The 24960-nt window shown below is 36.4% G+C and overlaps 3 protein-coding genes across 3 annotated transcripts; 2 read left to right on the top strand and 1 right to left on the bottom strand.

Annotated features, from left to right (window-relative positions):
- Positions 1–1961: 1961 nt before the first annotated feature.
- LOC125499595 (uncharacterized) lies at positions 1962–6202 on the bottom strand. The gene is made up of 3 exons (XM_057396437.1): positions 5048–6202; positions 3526–3579; positions 1962–3100 (listed from the first exon to the last, which is right to left on the bottom strand). Exon 3 carries the CDS (start codon positions 3089–3091, stop codon positions 2111–2113), a length of 981 nt encoding a protein of 326 aa, XP_057252420.1. The 5' UTR covers positions 3092–3100; positions 3526–3579; positions 5048–6202; the 3' UTR covers positions 1962–2110.
- A 2534-nt stretch (positions 6203–8736) lies between these two features.
- LOC104891541 (protein CutA, chloroplastic) lies at positions 8737–19725 on the top strand. Its single transcript, XM_010677251.4, has 6 exons — positions 8737–8978; positions 9171–9274; positions 15441–15503; positions 18270–18301; positions 18740–18834; positions 19431–19725. The coding sequence occupies exons 1-6, from the start codon at positions 8764–8766 to the stop codon at positions 19510–19512; spliced, it is 591 nt and encodes a 196-aa protein (XP_010675553.1). The 5' UTR covers positions 8737–8763; the 3' UTR covers positions 19513–19725.
- Positions 19726–21420: 1695 nt separating this feature from the next.
- Positions 21421–24619, top strand: LOC104891548 (probable receptor-like protein kinase At2g23200). Its single transcript, XM_010677255.4, has one exon. It carries the CDS (start codon positions 21621–21623, stop codon positions 24108–24110), a length of 2490 nt encoding a protein of 829 aa, XP_010675557.2. The 5' UTR covers positions 21421–21620; the 3' UTR covers positions 24111–24619.
- Positions 24620–24960: the final 341 nt, after the last annotated feature.

Raw genomic sequence — 24960 nt, 5'->3', positions numbered from 1 at the left:
AGAAAACCTTGAGAGCTGGCACTGGTTGCATTCTCTTGTAACGCTCGCATACGTTTAGCAACATTCGTCCTAGGGACCTTCGTCTTACCTGTTCAGATGCATCTGGTAAGCCTTTAAACATACATGCTACGCTTATCAAGTAGGATGTCGAACACAGAAAAGGTGGTTAGATTTTATGTGCCTTCGACAGACAGAGTTACGTGTTGTAGGGTAGTTCGAGCGGATCAGCTTAGAGCGGACAATCTACTGCAACCTCACTACCGCGGAAAGCGCATAAGATCTCCTTCCATCTTGGAAAGCTAGATCAAATGCATTATGGAACAAGGCTTACTAATTTCCATCGGATAGACAACTACAAGATGCATTCACATGATCCATAAATAGCTAACAATTGTAAGTAACATTCTTAAAAGAAAGCCTTGTACAAAAAAAAAAGGCATCATGGAACAAGGCATACTAATTTCCATCGGATAGACAACTATATCATTCTAAGTAACATTCTTAAAAGAAAGCATTGTAAAAGATAGCGCGCATCATGGAACAAGGCAAACTAATTTACATAGGATAAACAGCTACATCATGCATTCACATGACTCATAAGTAGCTAACAATTCTAAGTAACATTCTTAAAAGGAAGCCTTGAAAAAAAAAATACATTATGGAACAAGGCAAACTTATTTTCATACGATAGACAACTACATCATGCTAAGTAACATTCGTAGAAGAGAGCGTTGTAAACAATTAAGTGAACCATGAAACAAGGCATACTAATTTCCATCGAATAGACAACTACATCATGCATTCACATGAACCATAAATAGCTAACAATTCTAAGTAGTATTCTTAAAAGAGAGTTCTGTGATAGAGCGCATCATGGAACAAGGCAAACTAATTTACATAGGACAGACAGCTACATCATGCACTCAAATAACCCATAAATAGCTAACAATTCTTAGTAACATTCTTTAAAGGAAGCCTTGAAAAAAAAAAAGTGCATCATGGAACAAGGTAAACTAATGTTCATACAATAGACAACTACATCATTCTAAGTAACATTCTTAGAAGAGAGCATTGTAAAAAAGTAAGTGCACCATGAAACAAGGCATACTAATTTCCATCGGGTAGACAACTACATCATGCATTCACATGAACCATAAATAGCTAACAATTCTAAGTAGTATTCTTAAAAGAGAGTTATGTAGAAATACCCATAGTAATGGCTCCTATAGTCGATTAGAGCGAAGGTGACATCGTGATGGAGAGCTGCATCGTTGCCAAGCTGGAAAAGAGCACACCTGCATTTGTGAAATACCACAGAGAAACAGGATCATTATTAAATCAAAAGTATGGCAATGCGAAGATAGATAATGAATAGCTAGATTGATTTCCACATAAATAAACATAACAATTGTAACCTGGTTTTCTCATGTACACAAGAATATGGTTCTACAAACCGGCTTAGCCTAGATCGGAGTTTTTTTTTTATGCAGGATTTAAAAGATTTTGGGAGTATGTTTCTGCACGTGCCAAATTGGACAGTGTAATCAGATCTACCACGCCTCTGCGAAACTTGCGTTGTCTGTGGGGTGATTACATGAAGAGATTTGGTTCGTGTAAGTTTTAAGTCGTGCAAACTGTGATTAAAGTGAACTAATGAGTCACTGTATTTTTAGGCAAGAGGTGTTATGCTTAAGTACTTGATCACTGCATAGGAAAGCGTAATGTATCAAGAACTCCAACTTCGAATGCTAATCACACTCACTTGGGATTATGAGCAAGACAAACTTTGTACTATGTAGGCAACTTAAACTGAGAACAAAAGGAGCAATGAAGAAAAGAACAATACTATAGATAAGATTCCCATTACTCACATAGAAATCCGCAAAATATAATACAACCCATGTAAGCCACACGGACTAAATTACATATTACAAGAAAATACATATGCTTCTTAAGCAGCCATAACTAACATAGTGGCAAAGACTAAGACATGTCTCTAAGCAACTGTTAAAGTGGCAAGCATAAAACATGAGTTCCTTTCCCTAATACAAAAGAGCAAGTACAAGCACCCATTTAAACTAATTCCTAACAACATAGACAGCTGAGAGGCCTAGCATCCATCTTTCTTGATGCGCTTCATAACAGTTTCAAGCTCAGAGGGAATACAAAGGAGAGGGACTGCAGAGTTTTTGCTAGTACTTGGCACGCTGCCGAATGATGACCTGGCTTTACGCTTCTTAGGTGGGAAAGGAGGTGATACCATCGTAGGTATCTGGAATTGTTTGCCGCGCGGAGTCAAGCAATCTTGATCCACAACCAGAGGGCTAGGCTGTATAGGTTCTTGGATGTTTAGCACACGCTCTTTGGTAGTTAAGTAGCTTTCTCTTTCAAGAGCACACAGAATAGATGTGTAGTCAGCAGCTTTGTAGTTAGCATCAATTATAGAAAAGTTATATGTATGCATCATAAAAGTGATTGCCTTCTTTGCAACACTTTGTTTGGATTCAGCCAACGAAGCACAGGCATTTCCAAAGATACATGTTGTTCCATGTGCACTGTGAGGGCATGTAATTGTCTGCCACGAAGTGTGCTTAACACCAACAAAGCATATGCTTTCTAATGGAGTTAACAGAGCTTGAGTGTGCTTGACCACCATAGGTAAGACACTCATGTAGTCAAGTGTAGTGTGCCAAACAGAACTGGAAGCATTTAGGTGTTCAACTTCTAATGGCATCCCTGAAGGGAACCCTTTCTCAACACCTTCTAGTTCAACCCTCTTAAGTCTATAAAGGTGGCCACATCTATCAAACATGCGTTTTTTCCCAGCTGTGAAGTCCTCAACATGGACACCATATTTACTAATGAGGTCATGCACAGCTTTCTCAGCAGCTCTGTCGCACGATTCATCTAAGGTAGTAGCCTCACCACCAACATACACATAAGCAATCGGGCCACACTCCGGCCTCACAGCTACACAAGCGTTGTTCTTAGATGAGTCTAGAACACCATAGGCAGGGACCTGGAAGCTCAGGCATTCAGTAATCTGCTTTAGCAGAGGCTGGAATGGGATGCGCATTGAACTGAGCGACATGCTTAAAACCTGTTAAGATAAAACAATGGAATTTACTACAGATGGCGTTCACGCACAACAACCATACTAGAAAAGCCACAGCGTTACATTCTAAACTCTTCCTACATCCCGACCAAATCACATGTTAAGAGTCAATTGTGACTAATCTGGAAAATAAGGTTCTACCATATGTCCTAAGGTAGCAAAAACAACTACTTCTGATACTCTCTCTAAGACTGACATTCTAATTCCAAGGTATCAATATTAAAATGATGCACAACAAACAACGAATGGAAAGTAGCATCGAAGCTACCTAATAAGCAGAACAACAAGCCAACGAAATACCACCACAACAGCACACAAGCTTCACCAAAGTACGGTGAACAAATAATATTGACCACACAACTACAGCTTGTTAAGAGGAGGAAAATACTGCGTATGAAGCAAGCAATTACCAGGAATTGCCTTGCAGTTTAGCTACAGCTGATATACGGAGATCAGATAGGACCCTACAGTTAAAAACAAAGGTTGTTAGTTTACAAAGCGAAAAAAAACTGTAAGCAATTGGCCATGTTATAGCATCCTGTCTAAACCAAGAGAGCATGCACTTTTTAGACCTCTAACCTAGAGCACTCCACATACTGGCTACATGATCATTGACTGACCAATCAAACATACACACTGGCTATATGATTGTTGAACAACAAAGAAACATAGGAAGCATGGTAATACATAACGCAACAAGCAAACAAACACATTATACTAAAAGGATTTTTCACACCAACACTCCTAAGGTCGGGAAGGCTGTTTTTAAAACGGAGGAAACATGCAGCAGATGGTTTGTTAGCAAGCTTAGATAACTGACCAAGCAAAGAAAAAACATATACTAAGAGGATTTTCCACACCAACACCTCCAAGGTCGGGAAAGCTGTTTTTGAAAAGCGCAAAACATTAGATAATTGAGTCTCCTAATCTAATTCCTTAGGAAAGGAGAACAGCATGAAATAGCAAACAATAACCAGAATGCAAACAGCATCTGTCATTTCATCCCTCTTTAAATTGAATACAAAGAAAAACACAATCTATGCAACTCAAATATCATATACAAAGAAAAACACAGTCTATAGAAGTCAAACACAAAGAAAAACAGAGTCTATGGAAGCCAAATCTTGGGAAGTTTGATTCAACTGACACACATGTGCATATATTTTGCTAGTTTCTTGTCAGTTTTGTAATTAGCTAATAAAGTTTGATCATTTTATACACATTAGTTCGTTTGTCCAAGAGTATCCATTAATTTATTGTGCCAAGTTCTATTTGTTTGTGTGCTTGAGCCAAGTTCAAATTTGTCTGCGTGTATGTTGACTTGATGATTAGATGATTAGATAATCAGAAGCAATAGCAATGCTCAGCCATAGAATGTTGCTAGTAGAAAGAAAAGGTAGAGCAATGACCTACCACTTTCAAACGAAATTTCAAGCTGTGAGGAAGAAGACACAGACCAAGAGGCAGCTTGTTCTAAAGTGAGCTATTTATAGTGGAGCAAGAAAGATGAAACCCTAGGGCAGTGGTTTTTTTAAAATTTTAATATAGAGAGCATTGTACTACAACCTTTTGCCCTGGTATGGCCTCACCCTCAAAATGAGGAACTAATTCGCTTTTTGCCTAGTTAGAATCTGGTTAGAACACAAGGGGAACAATTACCAGCTAACTGAAGTCCTGCTGTGCCACCTCCCCAGCGCAAATTAAATTCATGATTATTTGAAAAACAAAACTAAACTAATAATTCTAATAATTATAATTATAATAAGTGTAATTATAATAATTATGAGACATACGGAAATACGGAATTAAACTAATAATGCAAAATTAATTCCTCCCCCCACCAGAAGATCATAAATAGTGAACAAAATTATCGAACTATAATTGAGATGGTTTAACAATCAGCACTAAACAATTAGCGATTGTATAACTGACCATTTAAACACAATTCGAGCTCCATTTCACCTGCACACCGAACACACCGCCAGCGTCTTGCTTGAGAACACCCAGAAATCCGAGAGAACCAAAAACTCAACAGCAAACATTGAAACCCAAAAGGAATAGTTAATTTCACCATTTTGTAGATTTGTAGATTTGTAGATGTAGATTGTAGATTGTAGATTTGTAGATTTGTGGAGTTGTGAGTGTGAGAGATTAGAAGTGGAGAAGAAAGAGAAGCGAAGAACATCGGAAAAAATTGGTGCGGGAAAATTAGAGAACCTGCGAGAATGAGAAGCCAGCAACCACGTGCCTGATGCGTGCCATGCAACTTAGATAGAACATGTGAGCAGCACATGACACCAAAAGGAATAGTGAATTTCACCATTTTGTGACTCAGAACACTATTCATTTGAATAGTGTTTGAACTCCAACTTTTAAAAGGTCTAAGATCTAAACTTATATGTCCTAAACTTAAATAATCTAACATGTCTTAATTTATCCAAACCTATTGGCTTACTAGAACTTCATAGCAATTTGTGAAATGACCATGGATAGCCCATATTGACCTTACAATAAACCTAAGTAAACTTACTAGCACACAACTTAATTTATCAGAACTTATCAGCCCTATCTACAATTCATATAATCATTAATTAAAATCATTATTTAAATTTAATATCTATTATATAAGGCAACATGGGTGGGACACGAAAAAATTTAAAAAGGAAAAAAATGACGTAACTACCTAATATTAGAAAAACTAAAAAAAAAAAGATAAGAAAGACACAACAAAGATAAAACAACGAAATTTTATGACACAATCAGTTACTTACCTATTCACTAGATTTTTGGAAAAATCTAAAACTCCCTGATTTAGTGGGACAAATGGATTAAAAATTTAAAATTCTCTTATTTTAGATGTAATAACACAATTAATTTAATCTACATGTTTTGCATGCATCGCGTGCATATAAAGGCTAGTATTTTACATATGAACTATAATAAGCATGAAAATTCATACATAATTTATACTTACCTCGTTCTTTTTAACTTGTAATATTTTGACTTTTACGCTATTCATGTACTTTGACAAAAAATTTATGATATACTCCCTCTGTTTTTTTTATCATTCTCACTTTCTTATGCGCGTCTTCCAATGCACGTTTTAAAACTTAAATATCTTTCATTATATATTAGTAAAAATTATAACGATTGAATATTAATAAAATACTAATTGAGACGAATCAAACAAGACCCCACATGACTATGTTTTTTCTTATAAATTGAGAACATTTGAGAAGATTCTCTCTATGCATGAATAGTGTCAAGATTCCAAGTGAGAAAGATAAAAAAAAACAGAGGGAGTACAATACAAATTTCAGCATGTAAGTTGGTGGATTTATCTCAATATATACGTACCAGATTTCAACTATAATTTCACAAATATATAAGAGATATTAAAGATCAAAGTTGTATATCAACAAACATAAAAGTCAAAATGTTGCAAGTAAAAGAATTAACGGAGGAAGTACGTCCAAATGCTAAAAATAATCCAACCAAAAAATACCGCTTGTCAAACTCTCATTAATTTTGCTCACTCCCCTAACTTGCTCATAAATTATAGCAATACATGATCAATCTATAAAATTTGTCATAGTATATGATCCAATCTTATGATAATTTTTATCCTAAGATGCAAAATCTTTTAGCCAAACCCTTATGACCCAAAGTGCCAAACTCATGACATGTTTCGTTTAACCCTCGTGGGCCAAATGACATTTATTAAATGTATAGTGTGAAATGAAAATGCAGAGTAATTTTCAGATGAAATTACATGTACAACATCTATTTCTCTTCGAGAGCAACCAGCAAAAGAAGCACATCATTCTACAACAAGACAAACTTCTCAATCAAACAAAATACCAATATATAACATTCGCTAACTCTCCTAACTTGCTAATTGATGTATTCATTATTCATCGATTATTTACTCTAATTCCCTTAATTTTGATAGTTGATTTGGGCTCTTTCGAGCTCTTTTCTTGTGGATTTGATGTGTTTGGAGTTCTTGTCGTGTTTTGCAGGTTTTGATGCGGATTTGGCGCTTTGTACCTTTATCGGAGTCGCAACACGGAAGTCTAGCAGTCACACAAGGTCCAAGGCGTATCCGGAAGACCGCATGAGCGTTTCGGTTGGATTCCACGAAGAAAAAGACAAGGAAACACCTCCGCCCGGTCGACCGGGCGGTGTGGCCCGACCGGGCGGAATCCCACACTTAGCAGCTAAACAAAACAACGGAAGGAAAGCTTACGCGCCCGACCGGGCGAACTGCAACACTTAGCATTTTTCATCCTTCATTTCGCCCGGCCAACCGGGCGACCAGACGAAGAAAAACGCTTGCGCGCCCGACCGGGCGGAATTTTTCCTTCGTCGTAAGTTTGTGATCACCGTCGCCCGACCGGGCGGACTCTCAGGACGCGATTTTTCGGGTTTTTTTAGCCGGTTTTGTATTTATAAATAGGTTTTTAGTATTTTCGTTGAACCTATCTTATTTTCTACGTTTTTTAGGGCCAAACACTTAGTTTATTCTCTCTACTTTTGTTGAACTTTTACATTGGAAGATTATATAGATCGTCGATTTCCTTTTCCATCGTTCTTCAATCATTTGGTATTCTTCTCTACTTAGTTTAATTTCATGAATTCTTTGATTATGTTTATTGCGTTTAAAATCATCATGAGTGAGTAGTCTATTTCTAGGGTTTAGAGAGGGAAACCATGTTTATACCTTTTTGATTGTATTTGATGTTCTTCAATAATTGGATTGAATTAGAATAATTCCTATTGATTTGTTATACTTGTTTATTCATGTAATTGCGCAATATCATGAGTTATGTTTAGCAAATAAGAATTAGAATCGAAAGATCATATTCATTAGAGGCTTATTACAATAGGTAGATTTGATTATGTTGAGCGACCGTACTGGCATATGTTAATCTAGGAGTTGTTAATGCCTGACCAAGGATTAACGAAATACTTCATTTATTAGAACCTCAATCCAAATGTTATTGAACTATATTATATTGATTAAACTGGTATAAGCATGGTGGACCGATCGATTGCCCTAGTTGTTTAATTATTTGATAAATCCCCATTTTTCTGCGTTCTAGTTCATTCTAGCCTAGTTATTAATTCCTCAATTATTTTCCTCTCTGGAAGTAGTTAGATAATTGATATAAATCTGTAGAACTCCTCTCCCTGTGGATCGACCCGTATTTGCCAGTTTCTGCTAAACAGACACCGTGCACTTGTGGTATATTTTAAAACATATCACTAATAAATTTTAGCAATACATGATCAATCTATAAAATTCAACACAATATATGATCCAATTTCATGATAATTTTTATCCTAAGATCCAAACTCTCATGGTCCAAAGGACCAAATTCATGACATGTTTCGTTTAACCCTCGTGGGCCAAATGACATTTAGAAGAAGATGGTGGTGGTGGTGTAGCGGGAAGTGAACTTTTGAAATTAGAGGAGGGTTTAGAGAAGTATATAAATACAGTATAAAAATACTATATTTAGGGCGTTAGTAGGAAATTATAGGACGTTGTTTAGCAAATAAAAAATATAGAGTACTTTTCAGTTTTCACCCTACAATAAAATAAAGTCTGGGACTCAAGTATCACTGATGAGAGAATCATAGACATGGTATCCGTATCAGTATCACCTCTTTGCTCTTCCACTTCCAGAACCTCCTTTTCTTTCTCCTCGGTGTTGCGATCCTATACAGTACGGTGTAGATTACCAATCGTAGGCGCAATTTGTGTTCTTACTTTCGGTCTCTCCAATTTCTACCCTTCTCTCTCTTCTCCTCTCAAAACAAGTTTCGCTCACTCTCTCTCCTCCTCTCCTCTCCTTCGGTACTTTCTCTCTCCTCCATTTCATCTCTGAATTTCATTCTTCTACTGTAATTTTCTTTTGATTGTTACTCTTCAATCTAGGTTTTTTTCATTTTATGTATGATTATCATTTGATTGCTGTGAATTCGGCGTAATTGTGTTGTATAATTGTTATTTTTTTTTGGGTTTGAATTTGTTGTGTTGGTGTTTCAGATCAAAGGAGCAGTCACGAAGCTTTTATTCGACAACAATGGCGGCAAGCAGTGCTACTGTGCCAAGCATTGTTGTTTATGTTACTGTTCCTAACAAAGAAGCAGGTTTTTTTTTCTTGATCATCATACTTTTTGCCGGCTTGAAATATCGATTTTGTTGATTTTTTTAATCCATTTTTTTGTGGCGATTTGTCGATTTAATTCTTGTAGAATGTGTTGTTTTTTTGTTTGTGATATATTAGCTACTGAATTTGCGTTTTGTAGTCTAGTATGTGGATACTTGTTGATGGAATGATAGTGATGATATTGTAGAATAAGAAACTAATCTGAATAGCATATATTTCCGATTTAAAACTGAGTTTATGCATTTGTTTTGAGAGAGAAAATTACGTCGTGTGTAAGAATAGTAAAACTGAGCGAATCAATATTTTATTACAAAATATGTAGATGATAACAGAAATTTGGTTGCTAATACATCTAGAAGTATTGAGAGTGGGAATGTTAGTTGCAGCTTAGCTGAAATTTCAGGAAGATGTTAAATGTCCCCCTTGAGTCATGCCTGACTTGGAGAAGAGCTGTCTGACTCGCTGAGAAGGCAGAATTTTGGTGAATACATCAGCCAGTTGGGATGAAGTAAGATATTTGATTGTATTGAAGCCTTTCGAAACTTCGTAGTTTGTTGGTAGTAAAACGACAACCAATCTCTATGTGTTTCTTTCTTTCAAGAAACGCAACATTTTTTGTAATGTGAAGTGCTACTTGATTGTAAAAGTGGAGTTAACTTGCTTCAAGGTTTTCTTAAACTGAACTCTTCTAGGAGTTGGACCAACCATGTAATTTTTAATGCTGCTGCTTTCTTGGCCTTGTATGTAACCTCTAAACCAGACAAATGAGAGTTGATCACTTGATCTGTGGTATGGAGAATGATGCTGGCGAGTTGCGGCTGTCACATACCTAAGAACATGCCTCAAAGGCCAAAGTTGCATAGTGTGACATCCTGGGTTGTTGCACTAGTGTTCTTGGGCTTTCTACTGTATAAGCTAGATATGGTCTAGTGTCAGTGAGGAAGTTGAGTATCCTATAACACATATATACAGACTAGTAGGATTTTGAATGTGACTTTATCAGCTTTCAACTTTAAGCTTGGTGGTAAAGGTGTGACAGTAGGCTTGAAAACTTGGAGACCACATTTCAAGTACTCTATGTTAGCGTGAGGGATATGCTTTCCTGAAGATATCCCATTTCTACCCCAAGGAAGTAATTTAACCTTCCTTAATCCTTAGTTTGCAATGATTACATCGTCAGATCATCTACATATATTGCACCAATATCGGTGTGTCCTTCAAATTTCCTTACAAACTAAGGATAATCATTCTTGGATTGTTGAAAACCTTAAGTATCAAACCAGCTTACTATCTTGCATAACCATCATTAGAAGCTTGTTTAAGTCCAATTAAAAACTTGATTAGCAGACTTAATCATTAGAATAAGGAACATTCTCAGGTACTTTCATATACACTTCTCTATGCAAAAACTTAATAGATAGATGCATTTATATTCAAATTAAACAGAGGCCAAACTTTTACTAGCCTCTAAGACAATGAATCATCTGTAGTCACTTTAAAAGTAGGAGAGAGTTTTCAGAAAAGATATTCTATCTTTCTGATTATACCTCTTTCTGCCAGCATAGCTTTATATTTCTCCAAGGTATCTTTTGCCTTATGCTTGACCTTAAAATCCATTTACAGTCTAGAAAAGGCAAAAAGACGATTTCTTAATTCTTTTTTTCCTTTCGCGGCTATATATTTCTGCATAGCTATGACCCGATTATCATCTAGTGAAGCTTCAGCGGATGTCGTAGGCTCAACAAAGTGAACTTGTTGAGCAATATGATCCTTTGGGACAGGTAGGAAGATCATGATAAGAGATTATGTTACACTAGTGGGAAAAACAAGTAGTATTAGAATCAGTCTTATAGATGACTAGGAGGTTTTCTATCTCAATGCGTGGAAGCAGATATAGTCATATCAACAAGAATAGGAGAAGCAATGGAATCATAAAAATCTTGTGGTGAAGAAGGATGTGGGTGGAGGAGAGCAGGTTTAAGTGTTAAAAACATTCTGGTATTAGAATGTCTATATATGATGATAGATTCGTAAGTAGTAGCAATGGCTAGGAAAAACTGAAATATGAGGATATTCTTGGTTTCATGGTGTGGTGTTTGAAATGAAATGCAAAGGGATGTGTTTTTAATGGAAATATTTTTCCTTGGAAATGTGTATTTTGTATGATGTGAGGCCAAGGACTTCAGTTCCAGCTTGGAATATGGTTCTATGTGTTTTGGAGGGGACTACATAGCACAAACAGCTCCATACCTTCAAATGATGGAGATTAGGTTGATGGCCAAATAACTTCTCATATGATGTGTCTCAAAATCTTCTGGGGTATCTAATCTATCAAATGAGCCGCACATAAAAGACTATTGCTCCAATATTAAATGGGTGATAGATTGAGAGTAAAGTGCTCTAGCACTAGGACTAGGAGTCTCAAGAAGTTGTTTATGTTTAGACTCAAACTACTCTATTTTTACCGTTTATGTTTAGACTCAGTCTACTTTATCTTACCTTGGAGTCATGGTGTCAAAAAAAGGCCACATTGTTTCGTATCGCTCGTGTCGTAAAGGTTTTAAAATCTACCGAACTGATACTACACGCATCATAAAGGTGTAAAAAACCGCTTGTTAGGAGGGGGGAGGGTCTAGGGATATCTCATGGGCTGAATCGATATTTGGCTGTACAACAACTGCGTTATCCCCGTTCCAACATCATCGTGACCGTTCCCGCAATCGTGACCGAAACCGTATTTACGAATTATGACAGGAGTATTATCTTCTTTGATTTTTAGTACCTTTTTCTCAAATAGATTGCTTCTTAGCACCCTCATGGCATGCTTTAGCATTGTTAGTCCTTGTACTCTAGCCCAAAGTATAAATTGAGTCTCACTTTAAGTATTAAAATTTTCTAACTTTTGTAACATCTTTAGACTTTCGTTACATTTTATGAAACTCAATGTCATTCTTTTGATATTTAAGATTTCTACAACGAAGATGCGTTGCATCCTTGTTAGGATCATATATATCTACATGAAGAAGCTGAAAAGTCCAATGACTTTTTGTGGTGTTAGAATGAATAGGCATTCTTGTTTGTCGAAAGATTTGAATAGATTGACAAACATATTTAAGATATCTTTTAATAAATTATGGATCAAGGAATTTGTAATCGATTAAAGGGATAGACCCCATCGTGAGATGCCGAAGTTTAGCTTAAGTCCTTGACATTTGCCTTTCTAAGAAGAATTTCCTCAAGGTAGTATTAACCATTCTCCAAACTACCGAGACGTTGTGGCCTCTTGGAATGATTGGGAACAACCCAAGTATCATGTATGAAAACCACCATACAACTAAGGTCTTACCAAAGTTTGTGAATAAAATTCAATTGAATCCAAAATGAAGCTTAGGGGGAAACGTGGTTGTTAAGAGATATACTTTCAGTGTTATTAACTAGAATTTTGTTGCCATTAAGAATTGTTATGCTATGATTTATGATCATTCCCTTAACAACTAACATGATTTTTTATTGACAAATAATTTACTGTTGTCAAGCAAACTCCTCAAATAAACTTCTTCACCGACCACTAAACTAAGAAAATTAGCAATTAGGGGTCATTCTTCCGTTTGGACTAGGGGTAGTCACTAGCAAGTGTTAACAACAATAAGCTAGATGGGAACATTCAAGATGAGAATTGTTAATTGGCAACTAAAATGAAAACACGAAACAACTAGATTAAGCTACTGACTACTGACTACGATTAACTTTAATGAAATATAAGCTAGACGAGATTAGGGTGAGAGATCAAACACCAATAGATTGATGATTCATGCAATCAAGGGAATGAAACATCAAGGAAAGGGATATCAAGCAACTAGTTAAGGTGATTGACTCTGAAATAGCCTTAAGCCCTATTTCAAGCCATTTTCGTGACCTCGAACATGCATTTAGGAATAAGCACAATGGCAATATTCAAAATTTTCGCTTAACATCTCACTCTCATGAGTAATCAAGCAAGATAATAGCATAATTGTCTAACCCTAATCCTTAGGACTGAAGCTCTCCTCACATTCATCATCCTAAGCAGTGAAACAATTCTTTTGCCTTTATCCTCCTCGAAGTTCGAACTTTGGAACATAACCATGTATCTTGAAATACCTTTGTGTCGAATGACTAGGAATATTGTGGTGGTCAAGGAAATAGGGATACTTCCTTCTACCATCACCAATATGAGCTTCCCACTAGGTCTGCGAGCATTCTGAAAAATTCATTCAAGGTGGTTGAGTTGACTATGCTTGAGTTTGTAACTTTATCAGTCAAACGATCTGCATATCTCTTTTTATCTGCTGTTGAGCCATAGAATATTCAGCATATGGTTCTTTGTTTCCTTTTTCCTGTATCATTACTTCAGTAGCCCATAGGGACGTGTAATTGCTGGTAATGGTTGCATCATCATATATTGGCTTTGACCACATCCTGTCCTCTTAAACTTGTACTAATCTCCTGTCCTGTGTTCTTGAGATTTGAGTACCCTCTGAGTAATTTGTCAAGTACAATTAATGCAAGTGCAAGTTGGATAAGGATCCAGAACATATAAGTGAGTCCAAAGCATCTTAATCTTGGTAGAATAAGTAGTAGTATTGTGTGAAACTTCTGTAGATCAATTAAGGCTTGCTGCAACTAGAACAATAAGGTTCAAGATGATTGTAAAGTTTTCGATTCTGCCAAATTTCTCACTGCAGAGAAGAATAAGATACAAAACTCCTGGTTGTTTCAAGCACTCCAATTTATTCAGTACATCTTCACCCTCTTGCATCTATTCAGGCGTAAAAGAAGAATTTAAAGCTGATTTTGTGATTGATGCATCAACAAAATCTACCTTGATTTTAGCGAAAAGGGTTATCAGCATGAATCTTTTGATCACTGATGTTCTTTTTATCAAATTTGCTTGTTGAAAGTTTTACTCCAGTATTACGGAAGAGAAATTGAATTAAGTGAAGTCAAATCTTGAGAAGAAAATCAAGATGAGAATGCAAGAAATATTACAGAATTTTCGAGATCAATGAAGATCAAAGAACAAAATTTTGGAACATATAAAATTAACAAAGAACGAGACTGATCTACCGAATTTTGGATCGAATCGCAGAAGATTTAAAGAGACTAGAGGAGCAAACTGCCGTGATACCATGATGAAATCGAAGATAAAACACCAATCCCCATTTTTATCATTGCTCTTCAACACCAAATTCAGAGTTGAAGCTTTTGATTTTAGGCAGAGAAAGCTTATTACATTGTGTGTAAGTGAAGTAAAACTGAGTGATTTGACATTCTATGACATCAATATATATTTATATTACTGAACTCTATCCCAGAATATCTAGCTGACAACAGTAAATAGAATTACAGAAATACTTAACTTTTCTAGAAGTGCTCAGCTTTCATACTGCTGTAACTAATTTCTGGATATGTTAGACATCCTTGCACCTTACCTGAACTTTCAGTAGGATGTGCACAGAAAGTGTAGTTACTGTCATATGTTGTGGATTATTTTGCTTTGGTGAAAGCTTTGCTGGGGATATTGATTATTGATGCCATATTAGATAGATTTATAGTATAAGCCACTTAATTAGGCTCTCTTTTTTTTTTTTTTTTGACATGGAATCATTTATAACCGTAAATGTTCTGCTTTCACTTCATGTTGATTATCTTCTTCATTGTGAAATAATTGTCTTTATTGCCTTTTGAGATTTGAACTTTGACTGGTGACCTCTTTCCAAATATTTCAATTAGATTTATATAGATATACTAATATCCTGAGAGCAGTTTTAGTTTGGCTCTGAAAATATTTTGAGAGGGAAATTGTCAAAGTTGGACCTCAAAAGCCAACAGTGGCAGTTATTCAAGATTGGAGGTAGCATTTTGTTGTTATTTGTTTGGTTAATTGCTTCATGCACTTGAAACTTTTGATGTGCAAACTGTGTTAATATATGTGGAAGTTTATGATTGCTAAGTGGAGCTGGACCTTTAATCTCCAGAATTTATAGTTTGTATATGTCTTATTTCAATCTTGAAGGAAGTTATTATGGTGCCTCTGAATACAAGGCTGCTATGTTTTGCGCCGACATAGCAGATAAGAAGTAATACTCAGATAATTTTATACGCAGGAAAGAAGCTGGCAGAAAGCATAGTTAAAGAGAGACTTGCAGCATGTGTTAATCGTGTACCAGGTTATTAATGTATCCTTAGCTCAATTTATTCTGAATCTTCCTTAAAGATGTGTAATTTTAAATGTGACCACATTAACCATCTCTTTCCATGATCATGTTGTGAAGAAATGATTTTGATGGTATACAATTTTCCTGACCCCTTTGAGATGTTGTATTCAGTTGTTAGAGTTTCCTTTTTTCCTATATGCCGAGTGATGATTGATTGATTGATGTGTGATGGCAATATCTGATCGGCTGCTCACTGCAACTTTGAATCCTCTTTGTATATTTCTGTATGACATGTGCAGCAAACATTCTAAATGTTATTGTCAGTCATTGCTGACTAAATGCCTTACAACAATAACCGAGCCTTACAAAGGTGACACCTAGGTTACATATGCCTACATTATAAGACACTAGTGTTTTAGTTTAGGCTATAGTGGACTTAGCATATCCTTTTGAGTTTCCAGTACATGATTTGTGATTGGCAAACCCAGATTCTTAAACTATAGGATAGATGTTCTCGTCACACAACATCTTGACTACGTACAATAGGATAAATTATGTATGTTTCATCACCGGTTCTCAATACTTTTGATAGTTGTCCAAAAAGCAAACAATCATGAATTGTTTGAGCTAATTAACATTCTTTTGATTTATAAAGATGCGCAAAGGAGCGATGTTCATCCAGTGGGGGCCATAACAACTTAGCAAGTAGTCAAGTACACTGTACGATGCATAACATATATGATCGGCACCATAATATAATTTTTGAGGGAGAAACTGCGTGTTTTTGTGGAACAAGTATGAGGGGCTTATATCACATTTTGATTTAGAAGAATGAATGCTTGTGTATTTATTAGTACTTTTGTCCATTTCCTTAGAGTTTTCTTCATTGGATGCTATATTGCTATGACTAAAATGCTAAGCCCACTTTGCCTGCAATGTTGGTACTTGTAGTTGTAGCCCTCAAAAGTTTTTTTGTTTGGGAAGTCCAAATATGCTGTAGTTTCAGCTGGTGTCTGATAATGACGGAATGCTGCAGTCACAAATTTTTTGTTGAAATGCCGTTGAGAATCAATCATCATTTGCTAGGATAAGCATAGGGTTGTTTCAGTAGAAACAAGAATATAGTTCCTAAGAAAAGCCATGCTTTCTAGGGGTTAACATGTACTGTAAACTTCCTGGGAAATGCAGCTCTAGGAATCACGTTCTTTTTTTGGCTTCAAAAATTCCTTTTTTCCAAAAAGAAATTAAGAATGTGTCTAAAATGGTTCTTATTTGTATTGTTATTTTAGATGCACGATGATAAAAACTTTTGTATTAGAACAACTATAACAACACTACTTCCTCCGTTTCCTCAAAATTTCAACAGTTTGACTTTTGTACTATATATTACTTAAGTATGAACATATTAACTAAAACGTAAAAGACTATAAGCCACTGTTATCATGTAAAATGTTGTTGGATTTGTCTCAATGTGTATTTTCAAACTATTAACCTTTTTATTATGTTTTTTAATAAATAATCAAAGATATCAATGGTTAAAGTTACTCCTTGGAAAGCGTGCACCTCAAACTATTACAATTTTTTTTAGGAAACAGAGGACATACTAATTATTATGACCCTCTTTGTGGATGTCTCACATTTAAGGTAGAATATAGTACTACCTATGTCTAAACAAATTGTTTCTTTTATCTTTGATGTTTGGAGTGTCTCTTAATAAATACCGTACTTCGTTTTCTTGGCCCGACTCTCTACATACTAACCCTTACCAACTGAAAGAAGGTCTCTCCTCATGTGGATCTTGCTCTTCACGCATGTTAAAATTCTCTCTTTTTGCTGAGTTCATGGTTTGCTTGGCACTCGTACCTGTCACAGATGGAGGGAGTACTTATTTTGGCTGTCCCTTATTCAAGTTAACATGCCTGAATGTCCAAGATTTTCATCTGTACTTTTTTCTCCAAAAATGGATCTCACACCCTTCTAATTCTCCCATAAATTTCTCTTTAATCTCCATGCCAGTTCCTTATTGTCAACTTCAATCTGGGGCTGAGTTTGTATTAAGACTGTGACTGAACTTGCATGTTTTTAGTGTTATTTATGCGCCTAGAGTCCCACATGAAGAGTCTCATTTTTACTTTGTACACAAGTATTAGGAAAATAATATTGGCGAAAGGTGTGAAGAGAAGTTGAATGTATTTGTAACTGAAGGGACTCATTTTTGGGCAACAAAAACTTCGACTTGAGACCCTTGTGTTGTGATAACGAGGATTCTTGTCAATGATGATGGGACAATTATAAATAATTGACATTAAGAGGGCCCGGGGGACATAAGAAGTGAACCTACCTAGAGGAGCTAGGTTAGTTTTCCTGTTTTTTCTTGTGGAAAGTTGTACTTCTTGGAGAATTCTATGTCCTGCTTATTGCCTACTTCATTGATCTTGGAAGCGATGATAGTGCAAAACTGAGCCATATGTAGCTGTGGCACAATCAATTTTTTGTGTATTACAGACTCACAATTTACTCTCAGACAGTCACGTCGAAATTGACTAAGAAACTGCCTTGTTGGCAGCAGAGAATTATAATGATCATCATGAATGCCTATTGCCTCAGTTTATTAATTATACTCCAATAGTCCAATAAACCAAGGATAACATGGTATTTGGCATTGGGTTACACATGAATTATGATGCATTGGTTCTGAAAATTGAGAAGTTCTGTGTCTTCGCTGTGTTCAGCTGCTCATCCTTGATATATTTGCTAAGTCTCTTCTCTTTTCTGCAGGCGTTGAGTCTGTTTATGAGTGGAAGGGAGAGGTAAGGATTATTTACTACCTATGCTAAGCAGCACGGATTAGAATCTAATTCTATCATGAACGAAGAAATATATTGTCCTTGTCACTTGACAGAAAACTGGTCTCTGGTTGCTTTCATCTTCTTCTGTTTCGTTCTATTTTAAGCATGAATATTGCATCTGATGCAATGGTTTATTTAGTTGCTACTTGCTAAGTTTGTGTAAACTTCAGCTGTTGGAATATGCGTACTGCTGCAATTTTCTCCTGCCTCTTTTGTCTGGATGTGGAGGGTGAAATTCATGGCAATGTCTGATGCAGTCTATTGTTCTTGTATATTACCCGTAACCATCACCATGTGCTGCACTGATAGCACATTCATCACTGAATTGTATGAACCATATATTTGCTAATTTACCAACGACCGAGTCAGTAAGCTGACGTGGTTTTATTTCGGCTGCAGATACAGACTGATTCAGAGGAGCTACTCATAATTAAGACCAGAGAATCCCTCTTAGGTGCTCTGACAGAGCATGTTAAGGCGAACCATGAGTACGAGTAAGTTACTTAGCTATTCACATTTCTTGAGTTGAATATCCCTAAACATGGTGTGCAGCTTGGGTTCTTATTCTGAATCTTATGTCATCCAAGAAATATTTGTTAGCGAATACACTGTATTTCTGTTGTATGACCGACAATGACAAAAACAGTTTAGATGAGACTTATAAATTCGGTTATTATTATTTTTTTTCCTTTTTTGACAAAAATGAAACTGTCGTTTTTTTAATTAGATGGTCCACTTACATTGAAGGTAAATATTTATCCCAAATGACTATCCTATCTCCATTTATTTGTATATCAAAGGTAACTTTTTTTAATAGATGCTTCAAATCAACGGTAATTGTTTAGATGGACGCTCTTTTTATATTAAAGCTCACATGAGTAACTTTGTGATTAAGGTTGCCTAATTGTTCACTCTTATAAAATGAAGCGACTAAGAAAACCTGAGGGGATGAACACCTTGAACATGATTGTTTCGCATTCAGCTGCGTTCATTAATTGGATCCATATGTTATCATGTAATGTGTGACAAATTTTGATGACTAACTCGGGCCATAAAAAGAACTTATGTTTGTCATTTATCATCTGAGCAGGGTACCTGAAGTGATAGCAATGCCTATTGTAGGTGGAAATGCCCCTTATCTTGAGTGGCTCAAAAACAGCACGAGGGACTGAATCTTAGTATCAGTGCTGAATCTATAGTCTATAGCTTAGTTATGGATCTTTTACTAGTTCATTGAAAAGTTTCCTGTTGGCTTCTTCATCTCACTTGCTCAGCTTTTGTGTGTTCACTTCGTGTGATAAGAGATCTATTTTCTTCTGTAATGTATAAGAATTTGGAAGCAATTGTTTGGCAACCAGGAGTAGATATTACCTGTTTTCTGATGAGTTTTTAGTGCTAATTATACAAACTAGATAGCACTGTCCGTGCCAAAGGCCAAAGGGTTGCCCAGAGCTTGGTGGGGTAGATTGTGCAGGCTGCTCCGCTCAGCCAAATCTGTGGGGCCTGTAACCGTCCCTTTGCGCCTGTACTTGTGTCTTTGCGGACAAATTAACTAAGGCCACTTTACAAGACTTTTTTTTGTGGCTAATGCACAGGATATTGAACTTGCATCAAGATTTAAGAACCTTAGAATTACCATATTTGATTCAACTCTTTCATCATCATTGTCATCTCGAAAGGTATAATTTCTCACAATTTTTAATAAATAAGGTAGAATCCGAAACCAAACCCTAATTCCGCAAAATCCGACATAAATAAGTAAAACACAATATGATTATAGCCAAATAAATATCAAATTCACAAATTTAATCATCAAAAAAGCAAAAAAAATCATAAACTCGACTATATTAGAAAAAACCTAATTACAGAAGTAGGAAAAACACGGAAAAAAAAATTGTACCTTCAGATGTAAAATCGTTCCTCAATCTTTGATATCAATCGTAAATTAGTTCTTTTAATCTTTGAGATCAACCGGAAATTCGTGCAAGAATCCGCAGGGACTGAAATTTCATTGTCGAGAAATCAAGCGTCGAAGGAAGAGAGAGAGAGTCGTTTATTTTAGGGGAAGAGGTGACATTTAGATTGGGCCAGAATTTGAAATCACATGGGGAGGTGGTCTGATTTGAAAATAGCTTTTTCTAACATGGTTTGGAATTGAGTTGTAATTGGCCCAATTCCAAATCCAATTCTATTGAGTACCCAAACACCTGATTCGGGCCAAATTCAAAATTTCAAATGAAATCCTAGTTCCCAAACAGGCCCTAAAGATATTTTCAAAGACCACACACCCCTTTGCTATGAGCCTATGCGTTCTTAAAAAAAAGGGTGACAATGATGTATATAAAATTTTAAGGTGCTTTGAGCATCCTCGAATGAGAAAAAGTTATTTTGAGTGTTGGGTTGTACTCCCTCCATTTCTTATTAATTTACATAATTTTATTTTTGGTTCATTCTTTTTAAATTATACATAATTGTTTTTTGTATTTTTGGAATTCTTTTTTAATACTTGGAAACATATTCCATCTATTTTATTCTTTTCTTTTTTCACTCATGTCATTCATCTTTTAATATTTTAAGCCACTTTTAGTCCTCACGTTTTAGTTTATCTCTTATCTTTTCAGTTTCTCTCTCATGTTTTTGGTTTTTCTTCTTGAAACTATGTGTTTAAAACAGTCTTGGACATAGGTACAACTAGGTGTATTATGAAAATTGCAGGTTGGTGAGACTTTTGCTACATTTTTCCTTTTGTTTTTTCTTCTATTTCTTTCCTTCTCTTAATTTTGAGAAACTTTAACTTCCTTTTAAAATCTACTCCGATTGAAAAGTCATTCTGAACACATGCATATTCTACATATAAAAATTACAAGTTTTGAAGTTCGTTGGAAAAATTCTACTTTATCATCATCATAATATGTTTCTCAAGTAATTTATTGAAAATTAATCATGTTCTTATCTTATATTTTGTCACTTTGCCATTTGGCGTGATACTAATAATTCATATCTCCCCCAATTTGCATTACTTTGATAAAAATTGGTCTATTATTATGCATAGCAAGAGACAACAACGCACGTTTCTGGCGGCTAAACGACCATCACACAAGTCTTCTTCTACTTAGCAAGTAGTAGACTAGTAGTATATCATTCTACAACTTTTCAAGTCAATCAAAGTCACCTTAGATAAATGGTGTTCTTGATCTTGAACACTTGCATTTACTCCTAAATAATGGCCATCCAAGAATTAAATCTAAGCTCACAATAATGAAATGAATAAACTCCCACCATGATGTTGCTTCCTTTCTCCCTTTTCCAATTTTTACTTCCCATCTTCCTCTTATCCTCAGCATGTATTGCTCAACTGCAGGCTGTGCAGTACCTCATCAACTGCGGCTCTTCGGATAAGACAACCTACCTAAACAGAGAATTTTCAGGAGACAATAACCGCGACTTAGTCAGCTTCTCCAAGAGCAAAACCGCCAAAGACAACCAACCAGCAGACCCATCTATGTCCTTGTACCAAACAGCTAGATTTTTCAGGAAGTCATCAACCTATAACTTTAACCTTCCACAAAATGGCACTTACTTTGTGCGTTTGCATTTCTATGCCTTCTCTTCATCACTTGCTGATGCCGAATTCAATGTCTCAGCATCTAGCCGTATGCTGCTGACTGATTTTACCCCTGGGAAAAATGCTACAACTTCTCCAATAATCAAGGAGTTCATTCTCACAGTCAATCAAATAGGGGAATTTAAAATTCATTTTGTTCCTAGTCCATCATCATCTTTAGCTTTTGTCAATGCAATTGAAGTGTTATCTACAGCTTCAAACATTACAGGGGATGGTGGAGTTTATGCAACACCTGTAAGGAAGATGGGAAATCAGAAAAGTCATAAACATGAAGTTCTCGAAACAATTTACAGGATTAATGTTGGGGGTACAGAGGTTAAACCAGCAGGTGACCTTTTGGGGAGGATTTGGAAACCAGATGATCAGTATCTCACCAACAAGGGTGATGCACAAAATGGAACTGTTAAGACCGATGTTGTTAGTAACAACAGGCCAGATAATGCTCCAACAGTCGTTTACGGGACCGCAAAAGTATTGAATTCCCAAATTTCTAGCAATATTCCAAATCTTACTTGGAGTTTCAGTGTAAACAAAGGCACCAAGTACTTTGTCCGGGTTCATTTCTGTGATACCATCACAACTAATGGCCTTTACATTTTTACCTTTTACATTAGCAGTACTAGTAATTATAGTGAGGCGATAGCTCCACATGCTATCGCCGGAGTGGAGGAACCTTTTCAAAAGGATTATGTTGTTGAGTCAAATGATCTTGGAACTATTAACATTACTGTAGGACCAAACAATGGGTCTGTTGATAAGACATACTTTTTCCTGAATGGACTGGAAATAATGCAGGTAATGAATGAAAGTGTTCTAGAAACCCCAAAGGAACACAATGCCCAATATGTTCTCATAGTCAGCTTGGTTGCATCTGCAGTTGCGCTGATACTTGTTCTGGCAGCTATTGTTGTCCGTCTTTATCTGAAAAAGAGGGAAAAGAAGACTACTGAAACATTTGAGTGGGGAAGTTTGCCGCTGTATGGTGCAACGAGTACTCACAACAGGACTTCTGAGGGTGAATCTTCTCATGCCTCAACTTTTCAGAGCCTACACTTGGGATTGAAGATACCCTTTGCCGCGATTCAGCAGGTAACAAACAATTTTGATGTAAATTTGATTATTGGAGAAGGTGGCTTCGGTAAGGTCTACAAAGGGACACTGGGAAGTGGGCTCAAAATTGCCGTGAAGCGAGGCAGCTCAGATCATGGCCAAGGAATATCAGAGTTTCAGACAGAGATTATGATTCTGTCCAAAATCCGCCACCGTCATCTAGTTTCCTTAATTGGTTACTGTTGTGAAAATGACGAAATGATACTGGTTTACGAATTCATGGAAAAAGGAACGCTAAGGCATCACTTGTATGAGTCGAAACATAATACTGCTTCGTCTACCCAAGGGGTACTGTCCTGGAAAAAAAGGCTCGAGATCTGCATTGGGGCTGCCAAGGGTATTCAGTACCTCCACTCTGGTACAAATATGGGAATCATTCATCGTGATGTCAAGTCCACTAACATATTGCTTGATGAAAATTATGTGGCTAAAGTTGCTGATTTTGGGCTATCTAGATCAGGGTATCTGGAAGAGAGTCATGTCAGTATATCAGATGTAAAGGGAACTCTTGGTTATCTAGATCCTGAGTACGTCACATGCCTGCAGCTGACAGAGAAATCTGATGTATACTCATTTGGGGTGGTTCTTCTTGAAGTACTTTGTGCAAGACCTGTTATCGATCACTCACTTCCGAGAGAGCAAGTCAGTTTATCTGATTGGGTAATGACTTGCTATGAGGAGGGACAGCTTGAGGCAATAATCGACCCATTGATTGCAGTTGAAATCAACCCAAATTCCCTGAAGAAGTTCTGTGAGACTGCTAAGAGATGTTTGCAAAAAGATGCAGCAGATAGACCTCCAATGTCAGATGTGTGTTGGGGTTTGGAATATGCCTTGCAGCTTCAGAAATTGGCTACTGAAAGAGTGGCGTTGGATGACAGCACCACAGATGCTTCCCTGAATATGCCATTACCAGCTGTTCGCCGTTTTCCTTCTCAGAGCATTGTTGATGACGAATATGATGATGAGCTATTAAACACTGGCACTGGCGAAGTATTCTCTCAGTTGACATTTGAAGATGGCACTGCGAGATGATATCAAATTTTTTCAAGATTGGTGTTGTTCTCTTCTATAACTGTGGGAATTGAATAGCCTTCAATAAGTAGTGATTGTTAGCTAACTTAAGTTTCTTCATGTCATTTCTTCAGTGCAGATAAGTCAATTTCAGAGCATATCTTATTTGATCTTATTCTGTCTGATATTGTATTCCGAAGGGAAATTTCAGCGAGTCAATAAAATAAGGTATTGACATCAGAATTTCCGCTGTGGGTAATACAACTTGAGAATTTCCATGTATGTGCCCCCTTTTCAGCTGCTCATCCTTGATATATCTGATATGTATCTTCTAGGTTATGCAGGCGTTGAGTCTGTTTATGAATGGAAGGGAGAGGTAAGTAATATATTCCATCCTATCAAAAGCAGTACAAGTTAGAAGTTAGTAATCTAGGACATACAGAAAAACTATGTTGTTCGCCTCACTTGGTAAAAAACTGGTCTTCTGATCACTTTCATATTATTCAGTATCATTCTTTTCCAAGCATGAATATTAGATCTGATGCAATGTTCTGTTCAGTTGCTAGGATTGTGTAAAGTTCTGCTGTTGGAATGTGTGTAGGGAAAATTTTGTGACAATGTCCATGGAATCTATTGTTCTTGTGTAGTGCGCGGTAGCCATCATCATGTATTGCACTGATAGCAAAATCACCACTGAAATGTATCAACCATATACATTACCGATGACTGAGTCATTCAGCTGACAATTTCAGCTGCAAATATAACCACTTAAACATTTGGAGTTGAAGCATCAAAATTTTCAACATACTCTAACATAATGCAGGCTGCTCATAAAATTTCATTCTTAACGGCCCAATGCATCTAAATTAGA

This window comes from Beta vulgaris, chromosome 1 (assembly GCF_026745355.1).
Source record: "Beta vulgaris subsp. vulgaris cultivar EL10 chromosome 1, EL10.2, whole genome shotgun sequence".
Classification (NCBI taxonomy): Eukaryota; Viridiplantae; Streptophyta; class Magnoliopsida; order Caryophyllales; family Amaranthaceae; genus Beta; species Beta vulgaris.
The sequence above is the reverse complement of the archived record's forward strand: the minus strand, read 5'-3'. Positions and strand labels throughout refer to the sequence as shown.